Raw genomic sequence first — 22798 nt, 5'->3', positions numbered from 1 at the left:
TAATAGTAATTATTATTTAAAAGTATAAAAATATAAAAACACCTAAAAATAATAATAATAATAGTTAGTACTTTGGTACTTAAGTAGTCACTACTTGTAGACCTTTATAAGGACAATGTGCCAATAACATGGGTCTGTATATTTTGGCGGTATTTTACAGTCATAGGCTCATAGATTTTTACTATGAGCAAAATAATGCCGATAATATTCAATGGATCGTTAAGCCCACAGTCTTAATTAAATTTTTTAAGTCGACAATCATCGAAATAATAATATTTTGGTACTTGGCCGGTAGATAGCGCCACCAGAGCGGGACCCGTCAATAAGAGCTTCATATTCGGGGATTAGTTGCCAGACCTAATAATCTAAGACCGTGGTTCAGAGCCATGAGAACATATTACGTAGTGGCTGGCGTGTGGTAATCTTTTGCCCTGCAGTGGTGGGGGAATCGTTCGAACGCGTCGGCTCGTTTTTTGATAACGAGTGCGCGCTCCAGTATAGTTAGAGCACTATAATAGCAGGTATGTGCATCCGCCATTTTGGTTGCAAAAGATTTCAGATAACCCATTATCATATCTTCATAAAATATTTTGTCATCATCTAGTATTCTAGTCTATGCTTAAATGTTTCTTTGGTTCATACTATACTTAACTAAAGATCGTAAAAGTACTGAGCAGTAGGTAACTAATTTATATATTTGACCAGCATTAATATATTATGGCTCATTTGTCTACATCTGACGATTCAATGCAGATTAAAGAAAATAAAATCATTGCTGCAGATGACAATATATCACCCAAGAATGTATTGGATAATGATCCTAAAAAGGTATGTAAAATTGACTATGAAAATCGACAAACCAAGAAATAATCATTAATACACATTAAATATATTCAACATAATAGCTTATACTAAATCATCTACCAAGCTGCCGTAGACTATGAGTATTAAGAGTATGTCATACCCACATGTGTTGTCTCTGTCTTACCAATGCATAATGTATCAAAATTTACTTCCTGCAATTCCAATTTTAAATGTAAGAATAATATCTGTGTTCTCTCGTTGGGTTTTTACGATATTATAATTTTGAAGTGAATATGAGTATGTAAAATATGAATATTAGAAAATGCACATAATTCACTTAAAAATTAAAATATCGTAAAAACCCAATGAGAGACAAACACAGATAATCACAGATTCTTTCATTTAGGAAAACACATCCTCGGGTATGACATCCTCTCGAGTAATGACTAATGACTATTAATTCATTAATTTAGTTTATCAATTGAAAATTAACTATTCTACGAATAATAACTTTTGTATCTGATTTCCATGCTACATAATTTTTGTTTAATTTTTGTAGAAAAACAATCATGACTGCAATAATTTCAAACAGAAAGCTGAGCAAGAAATAGCTAATTTAAAATTAGAAATTGAAAAGCTGAATTTTGGAAAAAACAATATGGATCTTTTACTAAACTATTTCAATAATCAAAAGGTGTGAAGTTGGGTGACCAAAGCTAGATTACTGTTTTTTTTGGATAGTAAAGTTATGCAAATTACAAATTACTGTAACTAAATTACTCTTGCAGTAATTCTGTAGTAATTTCATTATAATTTATTTAAATTAACGCAATTGTAACAAAAGTACTTTTTAAAAGTATATCTCTGAATTAATTTTTTTGTTCAGACTCAAATTATTGTATTTTATTTAAAAAATAACCTATTGATATTTTAAAATTGTTATAATAATTCAAATTCTTCAAATAATAGTTTTTATTTAATAATGTTATTTACATATTTAAAATTAAGCAATTGTAACAATTTATTTATTTTTAAAAAGAAAACATTCTGTATGAAATAAAAAACAAATATTATATTCTATAAAATAAAAACAATGAATTGGTTTAACTTTGTTATTTAATTTCAGAACACGACATTGTGAATTTGTGTCAAATAAAAGTCGGAGAATAATGAATAATATATTATTTAAACAATTTAATTTTGATAGACAAAATACAAAACTATTGTTATCAGGTAATATATTGCAACCAAAATGGCGGATGCACATACTCATACTTATAGTGCCTTAGTATAGTTTATATACCTCGATGTTTAGAATATAATAAAATTGAACGAACGCTCTAAATGGCTGTCCTCGGAGCAGAGGCCAATTCGCTCACTCTTATGATAAAAATTATGCTGTCTCTCTTAATCCGTTTGGCACCACCACGCCTCCCAGTCATCGGGACTAATGTTCCGTCTATTTCTCTAAGTCTATGGGTATACCAGCTGGTATATCTATAATAATATAAGATATTATGATAACTACATGCATGCAATGATTTTGGAAATATTGATTAACCATACGTCCCAATTGAAAAATAAAATACTTGTTTCAAAATAGAATATATTACAATATTTAAAAATAATATATCCTAGACTGACAAATCATCTCCGTTCAGAATCGTTTTTCGTATACAATGATATAATATCATTGGATTCAAATTTAATTCCATCCATTACAGTAACCCACTTGTAACCTACTGTACAGCAGAGCGACATCCACGACTTACCCGCCTTTTTGTTTTTGATAATGCGTGGGCTCAGAACCAAAAGGTGCTAAATCGATTTTTTCGAAAATCCACTTTTTGATATAAATGGGTTTATTGGTCAATGGTCTATAATCCAAACTCACATCCAACTTTTTAAGTTCATTATTTAAGGAGTTATCCAGAACTAAAAGGTGCTAAATCGATCAAATTTACACTTTTGTTATTTGATAGCGATCTAGATAGCACCTTTTGGTTCTTGAGAATAGTGTTAAAACCAAAAGGTTCTATCTATAAGATAAAATAAATTAGTGATAACCAAAAAGTACTATCTCATATTCACTGTATCAACCATACAATAATAATATGATGGTACAATATTATTAATTATTGTACATTTTTATCAACAAAACAAAGATTTCTATAAATAATTTTAATAAATATACGGTACATTTACCTTAGTCCTTAGTAAATATTATTTTTATTTTGTCTTTATTTTAACGGGATGCCTCAACATTCTGATCCGAGATCTTGTCAATTATTATCATTATAATAGAAAAAAAAATATGTTGTCATCAGGGTTACGAAACCCTAATGAAAAATATGAAAATCAGAATCTTATAAGTTATAACCTTAATGTTTAATTAATTGAATATTAATTTTATTTTTTTTTTTTTTTTTGGGGGGGGGGGTACTTTTAACCCCTTCTACAGGTACGGTCATGTATATAGGTTAGGTTAGGTATCTATTATACTCAAGTGAAAAGCCAATTACATGTCATTATTTATTATTTTGAGGTTGGTAACATCATAGTGAAAACATACATTTAATTCAAAACCAAGAAGTTCTAACTAAGTGAAAAAAAAAAATATTAACAACCAAAAGGTTCTATCTGAAGAACTTTTTGGTTCTTAACGGAAATTTTTTACATTTTTGTTTTTCTTACGTTACATTTTGATCTTAAGAAAAAATAAATTGCTAGTGTTAACTTCAGAACAACTTTGTGAATTTTTTAGATGTACTAATCATTTAAAAATCATTCATTACGAAAAAAGATAATGCAGTTTTAGTTGAAAATAGTTTAAAATGGCTCTCCTGAACAATTTGATATTTTGAGATAGCACCTTTTGGTTCTGAGCCCACGAATGGTTGATAAACTTATGAGGAATCTTGTATTACATTTTTAAATGTTAGATTTAAATAGAAAATTTTTTATGAATTTCTAACTCAAAACAATTTGCACATTTTCGTGAATTTCACGTATTTTGTCAATATAAAAGATTAAAAAATTTTTTTTTCGTCTGTCTTAATTAAATTTTCAAGCTTTTTAATTTTTACTCAACAAATTGTATTGATATTTATAGAATAAGAAACTAAAAAAATTGGAAACTGAAAAAGTCCGTAAACAGCTCAAAATAAGTCAAACAATTTTGAAAATGTTATGGTGTATAGAAAACAGTAATATACACATTCAGTAAAAATTGCATGTATCTACAGTCATTTTTTTTAGAGTTAGGTACCTACACCAAAAACCAAAATCGATTTTGCGGAAAAATTCCCGTTTTTCCATTTTTTTTTGAGAAATGAAAGAGGACCTATATACTTAATATTTATAATACACGAAAACACAAAATTCAAAATAATTGAATTCTTATGTTTGATTTTACAATTGTTTTATCATAATATTATGTTTTTTAATGGTAAAATCCGAGGCCCCCCATACATACATTGCGAGGCCCATAGTTGCGGCACTGTGTGTATGTGTGTCCACGATAAGTAGTTGAAATAATTCTTCAATTTTCAATTTCAGTATTTTGGAGGCTCAAAAGTAAAAAAGCAGGTAAGTGGATGTCGCTCTGCTGTACAGTAGGTTACAAGTGGGTCACTGTATAATCATAGGCGCAAATTGGTGGGGAGATTGGGGGTTGCTAATCCCCCCAAACTTTGCCGTAGCTCTCCTAAAAACCTAGGACATACAATTTTAATATGCTATATATTGTAATAGTCTGCTTGCCTTTAATATATTCAGCCCCCCCAAGTCAAATGTTGAAATTGCGCCTATGTGTATAATAGATAGTATTAAATTTGAATTTAATTTCGATTTCAATGATATCATATCATTGTATAAGAAAAACGATTCTGAGCGGAAACGGTTTGTCAGTCTAGATATTTTATATTGTTACTAGCTGACCCTGCAAACGTTGTTTTGCTATATAAATTATTTCTAGTAAATATTTTGGTAGTCAAATAAAAAAAAAAGGTGGGTAAGTGGATGTCGCTCTGCTGTACAGTAGGTTACAAGTGGGTCACTGTATAATGGATAGTATTAAATTTGAATTCAATGATATAATATCACTGTATAAGAAAAACGATTCTGAGCGGAGACGGTTTGTCAGTCTAGGTATTAGACATACCTATTGTAGGTATACTTATCTATAGTATTAAAAAAAAATTGACCTATAATAGGTACCAATAATAAATTCCAAATTAATCATATCACAGTATCCATTAGGTAACGCGATCAACAACAAACCGTGGTACTATCATAGATATATAATAGTATACTTTAGAAGTTTCAAGTACCCACAAGTAATATTATACAATCACAACAAAATAACTAAAATAGTTATTCCAGGTTTTTTAATATGTAATTTCGTCCAAATTTGAACTTAAAATGACTATAAAAATAAACTGTGCTTATATATTTCTTAGAATTTTTGGTAACAGAATCAAATATTTACGTTAAATCTTGTTTTAAATTTTCAATCCTTAGATATAAAAGTTGAACATTTTATAAATTTTTAATTACAAAATAATTATTCAATTTTAAATTTGATAAATTTTGTCAAAATTTCAACTTCAAATGCTTATAAAAAAAATGTGTGCCTATGTATTTTTAATATTTTATAATTACTATTGTAACAATATATCAGGAGCCTTGCATTAAATTTTCACGCATTTTTACCAAACAAATAAAATTTTATTGATATTTATAGAAAAAAAAATTAAAATAATTGAAAAATGACAATGTCCGTAAGCAGCTCAAAAAGAGTCAAGTTATTTTCAAATTTTTATCGTGTATAGAGAATTCTAATATAAACAATTTTTTTTCTATAAAATTACAGGGAGATTGGTTTCACTGTTAGGAATACATTCCTGGTTAAGCTTTTTTCATCTCCCCGTAAAAAGTGCCTCAGAACACCCAACCATACATATTAGAATTTTTAGCTATACGGTAATCGAATGTGCTGCAAGGCAGACTTTCCCCCTTGAACTTTTTTCATCTCCCCGTAAAAAGTGCCTCAGAACACCCAAATTACTACTACTCACAGATCGCAGTCATAAATATTACTGAAATCAGACACGACAACATAAATCTGGCTAGCAGATTCGTCATATTATAATTAACTATTTGATCATAGGTATCCAACTATTATATCCCAGTTTAGAGCGATAAGGGACTTTTGGCACATACTGTACGACGGAAGTTAAATACTGTAGTAAGTTAGTCTTGATCATTCGACTGCCTATTGGTAACCCTACCACATTTATACCCCACCAATTACACGATGCCACGACCACTTAACCGGCAGCCGTTTGCAGGGTGTAAAACGATATGCACACCGATTGAAATACCAGTCATTCAGTTATATTAACGCATAAACGAATATTATAATCATCATTATAATATCGCTTACCGTACACTCTGCACCTTTAATATAATATACTTATTGCTGCAGTAGCTTATATATACACAAATAAAATATATTATACTCATTCACGGAACAACTTCGAGTGGCCACTGCAAGTGATCGACCAAAGAGCATATTCCTAAATAACATATATCATACCGCATATTATATTGGTTAAGATAATAACAACAATATTATGTTTCTGTCGTACGCTACCGTGCCTTTCACGATACTTTTGAATTTCTTCTTCCTGTACTCGCCCATCGAAATGGCGATAAACGGCATGATTTACGATACGTGCCAGGAGTGTCTGGATGACATTTGCCACCATGATTTGTGCAGGCCGTGCATTTCCAGATCCGACGGTGGGTACTTTTGTTTCACGTGTGATCCCGAAAATGGCAACCAACAGTTCTACTCCGAAGACGAATGCAATAAGGGTTGCACGGACAAGAAGAATATGTCGTGCGTTTGTACCGATGCGTGTTTCGTGTGCATCGCAAATGAGGACATAGGAAATGCTAATTTAGAGAAATGCAATTTGCTAACCAAGGAGGAACTGAACGTAACGTGCAAGTAAGTTCTGTACGGCACCATCAGCACGCCGTTGTGAGATTAGGTATAATTAAAATAATAGCTATTATGATACATAATATATTTTCAATAGTTATTATTGTTCTTAAAAAAATAATACCCCATTATATTGGAATAATATTTTATAGTTATAATATAGACATCCAATCACCACCGTGAAGAATTTAATATTGTTTTAACGGTTTTACTTCCTATAATATTTTTGTATAACATAGGTATAGCCTCCCCCCCCCCATCCACGCCGCAAACCGTCTTCTTGCATAATTTTATTATTTTGCCACAGCAGTGGTGCATAGACTTTTTTTAAAACTATGCTCCCGCTTGGTAATATTATAAATTTATATAGGTATGAATGTCAAAATGTTCTCAAAAATATGTTCGCTTGTGTGAAAAAAAAACAACAAAAATACAAATTGCTCTAAACTATATTATTGTTATTCCACACTCTTTGCAATTTTATCTAATGTATTATTTGTATTACCTATTTTATTTTACATGACAATTAATAGTTACGGTTATAAATGTTCGTAATATTATATTATGTAATCGGCATTTTATAACTGTTACATTTCAGCTTGTTTATTTATTTATTTTATTTATATCTAGGTACTAATCCGTTATTACTTTTATTTTATTTTATTTTATGTTTATTACTTTTTACTTTTTATTTTGTACACCAATACCATGCCATATGCAATACAAAAAAAATTAAACAGTGCACCTAAATCATTCTATGTATTATTTCATCAATTCAAAAAAGTCAATATTTTTCGAAATAATGAGTGTTCAACGATAAAAGAATCAACTTGTATAGGTGCAAGCAATCACTAAAAATATCTTATTATAAGAATAAATCTAATTTAATTTATGAGATAAAATATTTGATTTTATCTACTGTTTTCTGTAAATAAATCTAGTTATGAAAACAGCTTATGATATTACATTGGCTAACCTTAATTTCGTTTCTTGTAAATAAATTTGGTATCACTAGGGAACGGATTTATATGTAATAAAAATACAAAAATATGTACATATATATGGAAGTATAGTTCATAAAATATGTGCTAAAAACATCCAAATATGTGAGAAAAAAATGTAATTAAATTTTAAAAAAAAATACAATTAAAATTATTAAAATTATTAAAATTATTAAATTATGAAAATGATTTGTTGCATTGAATTATTACAATTTCTTTTAAATTTTCAAATGTTAAATGTCGCCTATTAGGTCTCAAAATATTTTTAAAACGGCTAAATGATCGTTCCACATCAACCGATGTAATTGGAGCATATTTGAAGCGCATAATATCAGAAGGCGATAATTCCAAATTTTTAGAAGTGTGTCTGCCACTCATTATGTCATTGATTGTTTTAAAATCAATATAGCCTGGATTTTTGTCTGTAACTGCATGAATTTTCTTTTTTACAACATCTCCTCTTTCTTCAACCATGCGCTAAACATGTAAGATGTATTAGTATTGGATAAAAAATATTTAACGCTTTCCCTGCCTTCACCATATAAGGATCTGCATCACTAACGAACAAAAGTACATTTTCGTGTTTTACTCCACTTGGCCAGAGTAAACTCATAGATTCATTAAACAGTTTTGCTATTGTCTGATGATTTGATTTTTCAAGTTTTTCACAGTTAAGTAGTATTGAATTAGTATAGGCTCATCGCATAATTTGCCTATAACTACATTCCCAATGTACCTCCCCTCTACGTCTGTCGTTTCATCGATGGACACCCAAATGGGCCCATCTTGAATCTCACCTCGAATTGAAGAAAGTTTTTCAAGATAAATATCTCGAATATAGTTTTTTCGCATAGTGCTTTCATCTGGAATATTTTGACTGGTATATTTTTCCAAAAACATTTTGAAATCAATATTTTGTAATTTAAATAATGGTATATCTGAACGAATTAGTGCAAAACAAAGGTCAGTATAAAAAACGGACTTACTATTACTAGATGTAGGTGTTGACGAGTAAAAGCTTTGTTTAAATTTTTCTTTACGTTGTATGCTTTCTTTATGTTTTCGTGTTGCAATGTTTTGTATAATTAAAGACCGCTGAGCTGTTGATATAACATTATAAATTATAATAATATGTAGGTATATATTTTGTAGACCATCGACGGATAACGAGAATGGCAATGCACACGAATAGATCGATGCGAGGTACCAGCTATTAGTCATTAAACACCAACCGCCATAATAGTTCAAAGAATCAGACGCGAGTCATGATTGACATGCATGTGACAAGGACAATAGTATAAGGGTTTGCGACTCGACACAATCTTCGACCGCGGTCCTTTAGGACTTGTAATAAACACAAACGTGTATTTACATCGATTGGATTTTCTAAACGATCGAACGACAGTTTTTTCTTCCTAAATGCGAATAGTCAATAGGGATCAAGGTTTGCCGTCGCCGCGGTTCTTAACCACCGTAGTATTTAATATGAATATATGCAGGAGGTAATAATTTATTATAACAGTTCATTGCTGTCATCGTTTTCTCCACAAGCTCGTTGCTGGATATTCGCATTTTGTGTTCCAATATTCAACGTTTAATTCTAACGTCCAACCACGAGGTAATAAGTAAGATTGTTACAAACTATAACTTATATAATAATAATCTAAGAATATAAATAAAAGTAAAAAATTCAGGTAAGTGGATGTCGCTCTGCTGTACAGTAGATTACAAGTGGGTCATTACTCATTGTATAATGGATTGTATTAGACTTGAATTCAATGATATAATATCATTGTATACGAAAAACGATTCTGAGCGGAGACGGTTTGTCAGTCTGAATATTTTATATTGTTATTATTTATTTTATCATATGAGTTGAATTAATATTATAATTAAGGTGGATATCATAATAACTAAATAAAAATTATAATATTATAATTTTTTATTCTTTTCTATGGTGATAAACAAAGCGTTAGAAATTAAAATCTCATTTTTAGCGTTTTTTCGTAATTTTTCGGTGGTTTTTCTCGTGGCATTTAATAACTATTGAGAAAATTGAAAAATGACCACTCTAAAGTACCATCTCCATCCAATTTTCTAAAAGATAAGATACTATATGTTGAAATCGAAACACTCCTTCTGGTAGAAATTTTGTATACAGGATATATAAAAAAAAAATAATAAAAAAAAATAAACACCATTGTAAAATAATAGCGTCCTCGCTCCGCTTAGAATCTAAAAAATAATTTTTTCCTAGATAATTCCCAACACTGGTCGTACGGAACCTTTGCACCTTACTTGCACTTGTTCAGTTCATCAACGGTTGGTATTATGCATTTCCTTGAATTAGCCATGCCCACATTTGGGCCACGCACGTAACACGCGTCGGCACAAATGCACGACTTTCTCGGGTCCGTTCATTGGCTCTTGCATTCGGCTTCAGTGTAGAACTTTTGGCTGCATTTTCGGAATTACACGTGGAACAGAAGTACACGCCGTTATGCCTATGAAATTGTTTGTGGCAAGTTTCAGTCAGATACTCCTGCGCCGGTATTCCATAAAAAAGTATACAAAATTAGTTACAAGGCTACAAGCTTGTATATCTGTAGTCAATAATAGTATTCAAAAGCATTCTGTAATAATGGGATACAGACTGGTTACTATTTTGTATTCTTGTATAATTTTTACCAAGTAGAAAATATTTTCCTATTCTTTGTGTGTGCAACCTATTCATTTCAGTATGCACAGAGCCAGGAAAACATAAGACATTCATAATAATTCTCAACTGATTATCACAAATCTAAAAATGTTATATTAGTATTTTAGAATCACTTATACACACGAGGTAATTCATTTATGGATATTCCAACCAATTAAGTACCAATATATTTATTTATATATTTAAAATACATTAATTGTAAATACTAATTACCAATTGACAATTGATAGAATGATATCCATGATGATTCTTATACGCCTCTTCATTATCTGAAGGAAATGGCGTTGCAATAGATACTTGTGTTCCATCAATACACCCTATAATACCCGGAACCACCATTAAATCACTAAATATAAAAACGAAAATATACATTCCAATTAATTAGTTATTTAAATTAACTTATATATACACACACACAGTGGTTGGCGACAGGGGCGGAGTGAGCTTTACCTTTTTTGGGGACGAAGAAAGTGGTATCCGGACATTCTCCGCCCGGCTGTTTTCGGCGTAGTAGGACATTTCCCCCCCCCCCCCCCCCCGATAAATTTTTGTATGCGGACAATTTCCCCCGTTTTTTTTTTTATTTTTAATTATTTACCTTCGACTATAAAATTATAATTTAAAATTAAAATTATTTTAATATAGGTACACATATTTTTTATCTTTTGTTCATATTTATAGGTCATCCTTAAATGTCTCTACTCTCTCCTCTCGTCGTTTTGATGCAGACTTCATCTCAGCTTTACTTAATGGCTCTATTGATTCCCCCGACCTACTTTCTTCCATTTCTTTTCGTATTCCTGCCTATCCAACCAGAATCCACTCCTTATATTACGTCCCCTCTCACCGTACAAACTACAACCACAACCATCCTATACATAGAATGCTCCGCCTCCTTAACACCACCTAAAACAAAATTCTATATTATACAAAATAATTTCTTCATATATTAGTTTTATTGCCACGCTCATAATTAGAATGCTGTTCACTTCCTAGTAATTTATCTTTTATGTTTATTGTTAAGTTGTTAGTACATTTAAATTTAATATTATTATTTTTGTTATCAATTATTTTTACATTTATAAGATCATTTTTACTAACTGTTTATATTACCATATATGTAAATGCCGACTGGCGTAAATTAATTAATAAATAAATAAATAAATAAATATTTATTTTTTTATTTTTGTAAAAACTGTACGTTAACTAAAAAGTCTTTAATCTTAATTTCAATAAAAAAATAATAAATAATATTTAAAACAAGTTAAGTAAGTTAAGTTTAGCTGGCCAAAAAATCCGACGTAAAAATAAAAAAGATTGTATAAACAAAATATAATAAATAATTAATACTAAAAATGTCGACATAAAAATAAAAAAGATTGTATAAACAAAATATAATGAATAACTAATACTAAAAATTTCGGCATAAAAATGAAACAGTTTGTAAAAAATTCTTTATTTGTGATTCATTTTTTATTTCTAAACACATATTTTTTAGTCTTTTTTCATATTTATTTTATTTTTTTTGTAAAAACTGTACTTGTTTGAAAATTTAATATTTGCTAATGAATCTGATCTCTGGAGAGCTTCAATGAACATCCAAATATTTGGATGCTGAGTTCTTATCAAACTTTTAAATTTTTTATTGAAACCTTCACTTATATTATTAGTTCTACCTGTATTTTTCTTTGTAGCATTATGTACATTCCATAAATAAGGTGGAAATATCGGTGAAGACCGCCATAATGACAAACCATTTGATTTTGTAGTAGTTCTTTTGTACGTTCCATTGACGTATGTTCTATCAAAGTACAACAATAGTACATCGATATCTGGATCATTGAGGTCATTTGATAAATCATACAGCACAGACATACCTAACCAATAAATATAACAAAACATATATTATAAATTATAATAGAAGTAATGGTAATAATATTATTAACATAATATATAATATTACATACTTTTCTTAACATATTTCAGAGGCAATAGAGCTAAACATTTCAACATGCCAACTATTTGATGAACATTTTGATTTTCCTTATATTTTGTAGCTAATCCTATGTTTTGAACTTTACGCCAAATACTTTGAGAAAGATGATAATAACAACATTGAATATTAATGTCAACAAATACTAATTCAATAGCTTGAATCGTGGATTGTTCAAAGTCAATACTTATAGTTTTCAATTTCAACTCAGACAACATACTTCTAAGTGTTGATAAAAGTTCAATGTAGATTTCTTTAGTTTTTCTTTGTAATAAGGCATAAACACATGGAACGGATGTGTTTTTAATACATTCATGGATTATGTATACTTGATAAAATTCTTTAGGACAAGTAAAAAATGTACCATCCATACACCATTTGACAGATTTTGACAACGCAGACATTCCTTCGGGAGACGCAAAAACAATTATTCGATTGGTATTATTTTCATTATCACATAATAAAAACGGTTTTGGTTCAGGCTCTCCCGTAGTAGCCCAAATACCATTTATTTTTAATTCCGATAAAGGGCATAGAGAAGGATACTTTTTATTACGAATTCTTCTTAGTGATATTTTGACCGACATTTCTTCTGTTAATAAAACCATTGCTTCGTTTGATAAATTAGACGTTTCTGTCGCAAAAAGTCTGGAAGGAGTATCAAAATTGTCTTGGGCTTTAGTTTTCATATTTAACATGACTTTTGCTACTTCTATTTGCGCTGGAGACGGTGGATCGTTCTTGTGTTCAATATTTTTCAATACATTTAAAATCATTTGATCGGTATTGTTACACTACCTTTACAGTTTTTTTTTCCACACACTCCCATCTAATTTTGTTATTGGCAAGATTTTTTTGTTTTGTATACATACAGTCTTTAAAAACAATTTTTAAACCTCCTCTGTCTGTTTTAAGAATTTGTATTTTATCCATGACCACAAAAAAAAAAATTTAAAACTTTTATTTTAAACGTATACAACCACTTTAACCACTAAACCACTACTAAACTGCTTTAAACAGTTTTGATATAAAATATTGATTCAATGCTCATGACGATGTAAGATTGTATAAGAATGTTATCTTAATAGTCTTAGTAATTGACTGGGTTTTGGACACAATTTATTTTAGATTTTAATGTTACCCATCTATTCAATATTAGTATACTACTATTTTACTTTTATTTAAAACTATATTTTTACTTAACTTTTAAATAGGTTAGGTTAGGTTAATAGGTTAGGTTAATAGGTTTTAAATATTATTTGTTATTTTTTTATTGAAATTAAGATTAAAGACTTTTTAGTTAACGCATAGTTTTTATAAAAAAAATAGATAAATAAATATGAACAAAAGCTAAAAAATATGTGTTAAAAATAATAATTATATATTCGAAGGTAAATAATTAAAAATTAAAAAAAAAAACAAAAAAAAAAACGGGGGGAAATTGTCCGCTTCCAAAAATTTATCGGGGTCGAAGAAAGTAGTATGCAACCGAAAAATAGATTAGGGGTTTGGGGCAGAGGGGGTGTCGGTTTTTGTTGTATAATTTGGGTGGGGGTGGTCGTTACTAAAAAGTAGTTTTGTTTCATATAATTTAAAGATGATTTCACCGCTATTGCACACACACACCCACACATATATAATATATTATTTTAACCAATCTCCACTGCTTTTCTCTTAGCATCATTTTGTGGAAACCTGACCAAATCACTTAAACAAACTTTATACAAGGATGTAGGCATATAGCTACCCTTGTTATACAACGACTAACAGATGGTTGAGTTATACTACCTAAGTAATCTTGGCCGACACATCTTTGAAAAGATCCAAAAGCAAAAAAGTGGATATCGCTCTGCTGTACAGTAGATTACAAGTGGGTCATTGTATAATGGATTGTATTAGACTTGAATGTGCTAAGTCTCCCCACAAACTTAGCCGTAACCCCCCTAAAAAAAAACCTAAGACATACAATTTGAATATGCTTTATTGCAATGGTCTGCTTGCCTTTAATATATTCAGCCCCCAAGCCAAAAGTTGAATTTGCGCCTATGATCAGCTACAACAGTTATACAAGGTATACCATTGGCATTTACATTACCAACAAGTTTAGGTACATTTCGATTTATATAGGGAACTATTTATTTGAATAAAAATAAATAAATATTGAAAACATTAAAGTTTTAGAATCTAGTAAATATTTGATCATTAGAAATAAATAATTATACATTTAATATACTTATTAAAATAATTATAATGTTTTAAATATTTAACATTTCGAAATCCAAGACCTCTAACTTTAAAGGCAGGACTACTGGATAAAATCATTTCCCCTCCCCCCAAAACAAAAACCTAAATCCGCCACTGAGTACCCAGATAGGTATTTATTCTCATATTAATTCCATATTAGAGTAAACTAGGTAATAATATTATTTTAAATCGTCAAAGATTTGGATGAAAATTTTTTCTTGTGATAAGAAATAAATTATTGTGACGTGCAATAATAAGGTGCTTAAGTGCTTTATTAAGGTGTGCACAGTGCATGGGATCAGTTAGTAAAGCTATATAAAGGTATTCCAATATTATTACATTACCTCTGTAATACAAGTATTCATGTTGACATGAATAATTTTGAAATGTACATGTGTAATATCTTTGGAAATAAATTGGCCGTATAGTATATTTTCAATTTTGAACAATATTATATCATTTTGTTGTCATGGAGATATTCGTTTGGATGTGTATTCTACGTCCGATTACACATTTTGAATCAGTTTATATTAATTCGTGTCGAACCATTTCTCGAACTATATTAATTTTGTAACATAAATATACATAATAAAGAATTTATTAGTATATCTAATCGTTCAATAATTTTTCATTTTTGAAACTTTGCGTAAGGTCATAGGCGTGACTAGACTTCATCGACAGAGGCGGCCTATCTATTGATTGGCGCTACCTTATTGGTGAACCGTAAAAAGCCCTATACACCCAAAGCCATATTTTTTAAGCCCCCCCCCCTCCACAATGAAATATTTATATAATTAAAAAAAAAGTCTGAATCATCTATTTACAATAATAATCTACAGTAACTTCAGAAATATTATTCATCTACAGCCTTGGACTACACCACCTAGCTACAAATAAAACATAATGCAACGATAATATCAATAATACCTAGATGCGTACCGTACCGTCGTCGTCTGTCTCAAGTCCTAGTATAGTAGGTTTTTCCGATTGCCAGTCAGGAAATCAATTTGACAATACATGTTAAATAAAGATATTATTTACCCAATTTTGTTGAACATATCTTTGTAAGTAAATGGTAATTATAACGAAATAAACAAAAAAACAAGTTTAAAAAAAAAAAAATGTTGTGACCCTTCCGATTTAAAATAATACTTTAAGATAAAACTCGGTTGACCGGCGCCTTTCAAAAATTGCAGGGGCAGCCCAGGCACCCTAGGCTGTCACCGTAGACACGCCTATGTGTAAGGTATAAAAACGTCAACATGATAAAAAATAAAAATAATCTTTCAAAACAATACGTATATATTCTACAGGAAATCAAAATAATTGATTTGCTCACAATTATGTCGAACTTTTCCGAAAACATCGACACCACCATAGAGGAAGTGTTGGAAGACCTAATCACGGCAATGGTGTCAGATTCCAGTGAAAGCCAAATCGAGGCGTCCGTCCAGTCGGTGCTCCAGGACATTGTAGCTATGGAAATTGGCTACGGAGACCTGCACCTACAACTGGACACCGACACCGAGAATATGGACAAAGATAGACGGATGGTCGCAATCGTCGATCAATTGGTCACACCTTGTGTCAGAAAAGTTGTCCTCCAAGCCAAACGTACTTACAGCCCGGAGACGCATCCTTAAACAGAACGGTTGAACTGTGGTGCGGGGAGGAGGAGGAGTAAATTGTGATCCCGACAGAGGGCTCGTTTGAGGCGAGGATCATTGACGGCGAGCTTGATCCGAAAGTGAAACCGGCAAACCACGCAGTCACTTCACGTGGGCGGATAAGGAGATTCGCGGCCGCCGCGTAGAGGGGCGTCGGTGGCGACGGAAACCGCAGAGAACACGTCGGGCGAGTGACGGATGACCATAATTATTACATGGTGGCTAGAAACCATATAATAATAATGTCTTCGTCACTCGCTCCGGTTAGGTATAATTAGGTACCATTAGATACAATATGACAATATGTGTTTAAGCCTTTAAGGTTAAAATAGTTTTGTTGAGTTTATGTACTTGTAATGTGAAATATAGAATAAAATAAAACATTTTAGGGGGGAGGGGTTTTTTTTTGGTCTGTCAAAAAGTCTGTCCAACCTAGAAACTTATTGCAACCCTAATAATTCAGCCCAATTCACGCCACTGACACTGCCCACACTAAAGTGAAGAGAGAGGTCGTACTATTGTACGTGTTACCAGGTTGCAGATTCCTCGGTGGAATCCGCTACGAAGTTAAACTATTATAGGACTGACTATAGTCAATAAACATTGAGCGTACGGCGATCATTGAAATATCATGTGCGTCGTTATTGGCATCATTCTTCATTAGCTCACCCCTATTATTTTCTTTTAATAATTAATTCATTCAAATTCGGAATATAAAATATATCGTAATATCAGATCTAATATTTATTTCACTTTGACTACCTATTTTTAAAAATTATAATAATTATTGATAGATTAATGTTAATTAATAACATTTTTAAATTTTAAGTTATAGTCTCATATCTTCCAAACCTTACATCGTGAACCAAATTATTCTTAGTACCTTCACAAAGCTATAAATACCTGACAAAAAACTACTCACTCAATTTTTCATATTGATACGTATAAATGTTCGTTAAATAATCTACAGTATAAAAGCTTGAATAGTAGTTGCAAAAAATCTAATGAATTTGAGAATATGGTTTTAACAATTCCAAAAAATGCTTATTGAATCACTCTGTATGTATCATAAGCAAATAATATTTTTTAATGATTAATTCTTATAAGTTATACTGACCATATGCAGCTTTACAACATTCGAATACGACGTGGCTCAGAGCATCTAAAAAATAAATTAATAAAGCACAAAATATATACGCGATGGAGTAATTTGTTTAATATTGATTAAATAATACATATGGAAAAATATAGGAGCACCAATTAGATAATATTAAATATAATATTACAAGCATTTATCATCTTAACTATATATTTTATTTAATACTATAATAACAATAATGATACAATAATAGATAAAAACGTAACGAATATGGAATAACAATAATATATGGTTTACAGAATTTTTGTATTTTCATTGTTTCTTTTGTTCAAAAGTGAAAAAATTTTCGAGAAACGGATGACAGTCATGCCTACACTATAATATTTATGATATTACCGATCGGGAGGGTAGTTTTAAAAATAGTTTACGCACCACTGCCACAGTGCCACAGAATAATAATAATAATATTATGCACGACGACGGCGCACTGCGGTAGTGACTATAACTGTTATACAAGAATATTGTGCGAAATAAAATCGTGGAAAATTATTAAATACTTCACGGTGATGATGGGAAGTATATTTATAATTCATATACTATATAATATTATTATTATGTAAATGGGTTATTATATTTTTTTTAAGAGCAAAAATGTTAATTTAAAATATATTATCATAATATTGTTTTAATCTTGTAATTGCTTATATCGAGTGCCTCTTCTGCAATTCACAAGTAACACGAATAGTCACTACGCACGTAACGTCTCGTCCCAGCAGCCAATCCTGCATTTCTCTTCGGAGTAGACCAGCTGTTAGTTGACATTTTCGGGTTCACACAGGAAACATATGAACTGTTCGTCGTATTCGATGTAGTACAGCCTTTTATTTTATCGGTGTGGAAAGTTGAGTCCAGACACTCCTGGCACACCTCGAAGAGATTACCGACTTCCACCTATTCGATGGGCGAGTGCAAGTAGAAGAAATTCATCAGTTTCGGGAAAGCGAAGACTGGCGCGACGGCATATGACAGAAATATATTGTTGTTAAAGAAATTTAAAATGTATACAAATATATTATAATATATTTATTTAATGTATATGCAGTACAATATTTGTTTTTTCGAAATATGCTCCTCAGTGACTCAGTGTATCGCATGTAGTGGCGACTCGAAGTTGATTAAGTGAATGAGTTTGTAAATATGTATGCGCGCGCGCATGCGTGTGTGTGTGTGTGTGTGTGTGTGTGTGTGTGTGTGTGTGTGTGTGTGTAAATTACTGCAGAGATAAGTGTATTATATAGGTGCAGAGTATAAGAAAAACGATATTATAATTCGTTGGTGCGTTAATAGCTGATTGACTGACAATTCAATCAGTATACCTACATCACGGAGGTGATCGGTGGCGTACTTATATATATTATATAATAATATTATTCAAAAATGATAATAGTATGTAAATATATTATCATTATATTATTTTAATTATAATCTCACGGCGGGCGTGCTGGTGGTGCCATATGGAACTTACACGCACGTTGGTTGCTCCTCCTGTTCTGGTACGGTGCATTTCATGTATTTACTCAAATCGGCGCCTTCTTTTACGATGCACATGTAACACGATGCGTCACAAATGCACATTTTCAACGCGTCCGTGCAGCCCTTCTTGCATTCATCTTCGGAATAGAACTGTTGGTTGCCATCTTGGGGGTCACACGTGTAACATGTGAAATTGTACTGAGGGTCGTATCTGGTCATGCAAGGCCTTTGACTTTTGACGTGGCACTCCGACTTCAGACAATCCTCGCACAACGGGTACATAAAGCCGGTTCCGGCTGATTCGACGGGTGAGTACAGGTAGAAAATATTCAACAGAATCGCAAAAGCAAACACGGCCACGGCGGCGTACGACAGAAACATATTATTGTTGGTGTTGGTGGTGGAGTTATTATCCTATATTTCGAAAACTGCTGCTTCTCGGTGGATCTCTCGCAGTCGCCACTCGAAATTTTTTCGTCTAATGAGTTGGTATATTTATATATATGTGTGTGTATGTGTGTGGATGTATGTATTTCTGCCGCGATTATAGTATATAATATAGGTACAGACTACAGAGTGTAATACAGCTGATTGACTGATATTTGGATCGGTGTGCATATCGTTTTTATATCCAAACGTCTGCTGGTATCGTGTAATTGGCCAGGTCTAAATTTGTTAGGGTAATGCAATGGGTTGTCGAACGATCACAACAACCTGATTTATTGCTTAATTTCCTTCGTACAGTGTGTGCCAAAAGTCATCCAGTACCGCTATAATATCATTTAAATATCATAAAATCCAAGCATTAATAGCCTACAGATGTGATTCTTTCAACAGCAATATATTTAAAATGTATGACGAAAAATTGCAATTTTATTATTGATTTCTGAAGGTAAAAAGACCCCTTCAAATATATAAATACATTTATGTACCCTCCTTACAGACAAATACTAAAGGTGATACGCAAGACTTTTAAGAAATAATAAATTCACATTCTGCAGTAATTTATGTGGAAACTAGTAGGTAACTGCAGAATAGATATAAATTTTAAATTGATACTTTCGTATATAAATTATAAACTTATATAAATTTGTTTGTACAATAATAGAAAATAGGTACCTATAGGTGGTATGTGTATACCTGTATAATCGCCGAATAAATTTGATTAGATTTGTTTTCAATACAAACGAGTACCCCGTATGAGTGTTAGTGTACAATTCCTATACCACATCTCTTTCAAACTTCACAATAGATGTGTAAAAAGTTCACAAAATAAAATAATTACTAAAGATCATAAAATAAAACAATGTGCAAAAAGTTCATAAAATAAAATCATCACAAAAAAATAAAATTAGCAAAAAACAATTAAAATATTAAAAAATATTTATTTCTGTAATCGCGATTACAGAAATTATCCAAAATGTTTGGAAATGATTTTACTTTACGAGAACATAGAGAGGAGATATAAAAAATTTAAATTTAAATTATTTGATGTCCAAATGAAATTATTAACATAAATATCATCAGAGTTGTATATAAATCAAAAATATGAATATAAAGGGACACTTTATAATATGTATTATGTAATGTAGTCTGTAAATTATTACTATAGACTCATAGAAAGACTTCTATTAGTCTATGGTTATATGGGACACTATAGTGTTTAAAATTCTATCTGTCTGAATTATTAATTAATTTGAGTTAATTGATTGTACATTTTATAAGTACCTTAATAAATAAATTAAAAAGTCGTTTAATTCGATGATCCCTTTATAATATCTTGATAATCGAGCCCTTAGATTTTCTTCAGTCCCTACACTTTTTAATGGTTTACATTTTCATAATTCAAATAATGTAAATATGTAGTATACATATAATAATATGTAAATAGACCTTACATTTGAACCTAAAACTATAAGATCTTTGCCATTCATATTATCATTATAATAGTTTGTAGAATTTATAAGTTGGTTTAATGCAATGAATTTTATTAAAGCAGGTTGATTTATAATTTATTAATATATTTACGCTGAACTGCGACTACTTAATTTTTGAAAAATTTAAAAAAATTTAAATAAATATATATTTGGGATTATTTAAAATAATCTAAACAACATTTAGAAAGATGAAAAAAAATATTGAACTAAAAATCCTATTTAAATTGTTTAAAAAGTCTAATCTACAGGCTATAATCCTAATAATTTATATGTATGTTGCATCAACATGGTGAAATCACTAATTTCATGAACTGTATATCCAGATAGTGAAGTTCGTTCAGATCGTATGAACTTCCATTTCATGAATATCACTATATTTTATAGGTACTTTGTGTAATCTTAGTATAAAACAAATTTTTTTTATGTTATTTAGCAATAAAGTATCTATATTATATCACATTAAACCTTCTTAAAAAACCATCCATACTATACTTTTCTATATTGTTTTATGAACAACAACATAACAAGTCAATAAATTATATTATGTTTTAATTTATTTTAACTAGGTTATTTTTAAATTGAAATATTATACAATTTGTTTACTTGTTATAAACCATACGTATATTTGATATAAATGAACCATACCTATTTTCCTGTACCTATTGTTTTACCTTAGTATTTTTTTTTGCACAAAGATTTATTACGATATCAATTATCAAATAGTATGTTATTTTTAAAACATGCACACCTGCACAAATATCATGTTTGGTGGATCTGTACTGAACGTCACATATAATTAAGTTCTGGTACTCTGAATATGACGCACTGAATAATTGGACGGTTTTTAAGAGAAAGGGCTTAAGTCAAAAATTGATACTTTTCAGGAGACACAAAAAACATTATAACTTTGTAAATTTTTAATGTTTTTAAATTTTGTATTCATAATCATGTTTGATAAGTGTTTTGTTATTTTACTATTAAATATATTTTAGTTTTTATTTATTTTCTTCAAATTATAATGACTTAAGACCTAGTGCATGTAATTTTATAAGACTTATGCCCTTTCGCATCATGACTTTAGACCTATTGCATGTAATTTTATAAGACTTATGCCCTTTGTCATTAAAATAAGTTATAATTAGTAACTTAGGCCTTTTCTCATGAAAAAAATTCTGTATAACGACTTATTACCATACGCATTCTATTTCATCTCGTAAACCAATTCTCACATAGCATCTACAGTGGTACCATTCAACGCGGCTTGAAATTTCACACTGAATTAATGTATATACTGAAAATGTCCAAAATTGACTTAAGCCCTTTCTCTTTAAAACCGTCCAATTAATAATTTGAAAATCATCCGATATAATTTTGTTTAAATACATTTATAATCAATAGCTTGATAAAAAAAAAACATCATACATTTGGAAACATTAAATTACAAAGAACCGATAAAAATGGGATTTTAATTTCTAACTCTTTGTTTATCACCATAGCAACGAATAAAAAATAATAATATATTAATATTAATTCAAATAACAGGCTATAATAAAGAATAACAATATAAAAAATCCAAAATGACAAACCATCTCCGCTCAAAATCGTTTTTCTTATAAAATGATTATCCCCAAGACTGAAATTGCCTTCCCGCGAAAGCTCTACATACTATTTTTTGTTACACCTCTGCGTTCATCATAGACGGAGATTTGGGGGGGCTTGAGGGGGCTTAGCCCTCTCAAAACGTACAAACAGAAAATTTAGCCCCCTCAAAAATAATATAAGTAAAATAAA

At 30.4% G+C, this 22798-nt stretch overlaps 2 protein-coding genes and 1 long non-coding RNA gene across 3 annotated transcripts; 2 read left to right on the top strand and 1 right to left on the bottom strand.

Annotated features, from left to right (window-relative positions):
• Window positions 1-488: 488 nt before the first annotated feature.
• LOC100575479 lies at window positions 489-1911 on the top strand. The gene is made up of 2 exons (XR_510422.3): window positions 489-828; window positions 1364-1911. It is a non-coding gene; the product is annotated as an uncharacterized LOC100575479 (long non-coding RNA).
• Window positions 1912-6225: 4314 nt separating this feature from the next.
• LOC100575848 lies at window positions 6226-6961 on the top strand. The gene has a single exon (XM_003242343.4). It carries the CDS (start codon window positions 6441-6443, stop codon window positions 6822-6824), a length of 384 nt encoding a protein of 127 aa, XP_003242391.1. The 5' UTR covers window positions 6226-6440; the 3' UTR covers window positions 6825-6961.
• Window positions 6962-19058: 12097 nt separating this feature from the next.
• LOC100568497 lies at window positions 19059-20004 on the bottom strand. The gene has a single exon (XM_003242346.2). The coding sequence runs from the start codon at window positions 19449-19451 to the stop codon at window positions 19059-19061; it is 393 nt and encodes a 130-aa protein (XP_003242394.1). The 5' UTR covers window positions 19452-20004.
• Between the last annotated feature and the right edge of the window lie 2794 nt (window positions 20005-22798).

Source organism: Acyrthosiphon pisum, chromosome A2 (assembly GCF_005508785.2).
Source record: "Acyrthosiphon pisum isolate AL4f chromosome A2, pea_aphid_22Mar2018_4r6ur, whole genome shotgun sequence".
In the NCBI taxonomy this organism is placed as follows: domain Eukaryota; kingdom Metazoa; phylum Arthropoda; class Insecta; order Hemiptera; family Aphididae; genus Acyrthosiphon; species Acyrthosiphon pisum.
Note: the sequence above shows the minus strand (reverse complement) of the source record. Positions and strands in the feature narration are given on the sequence as shown.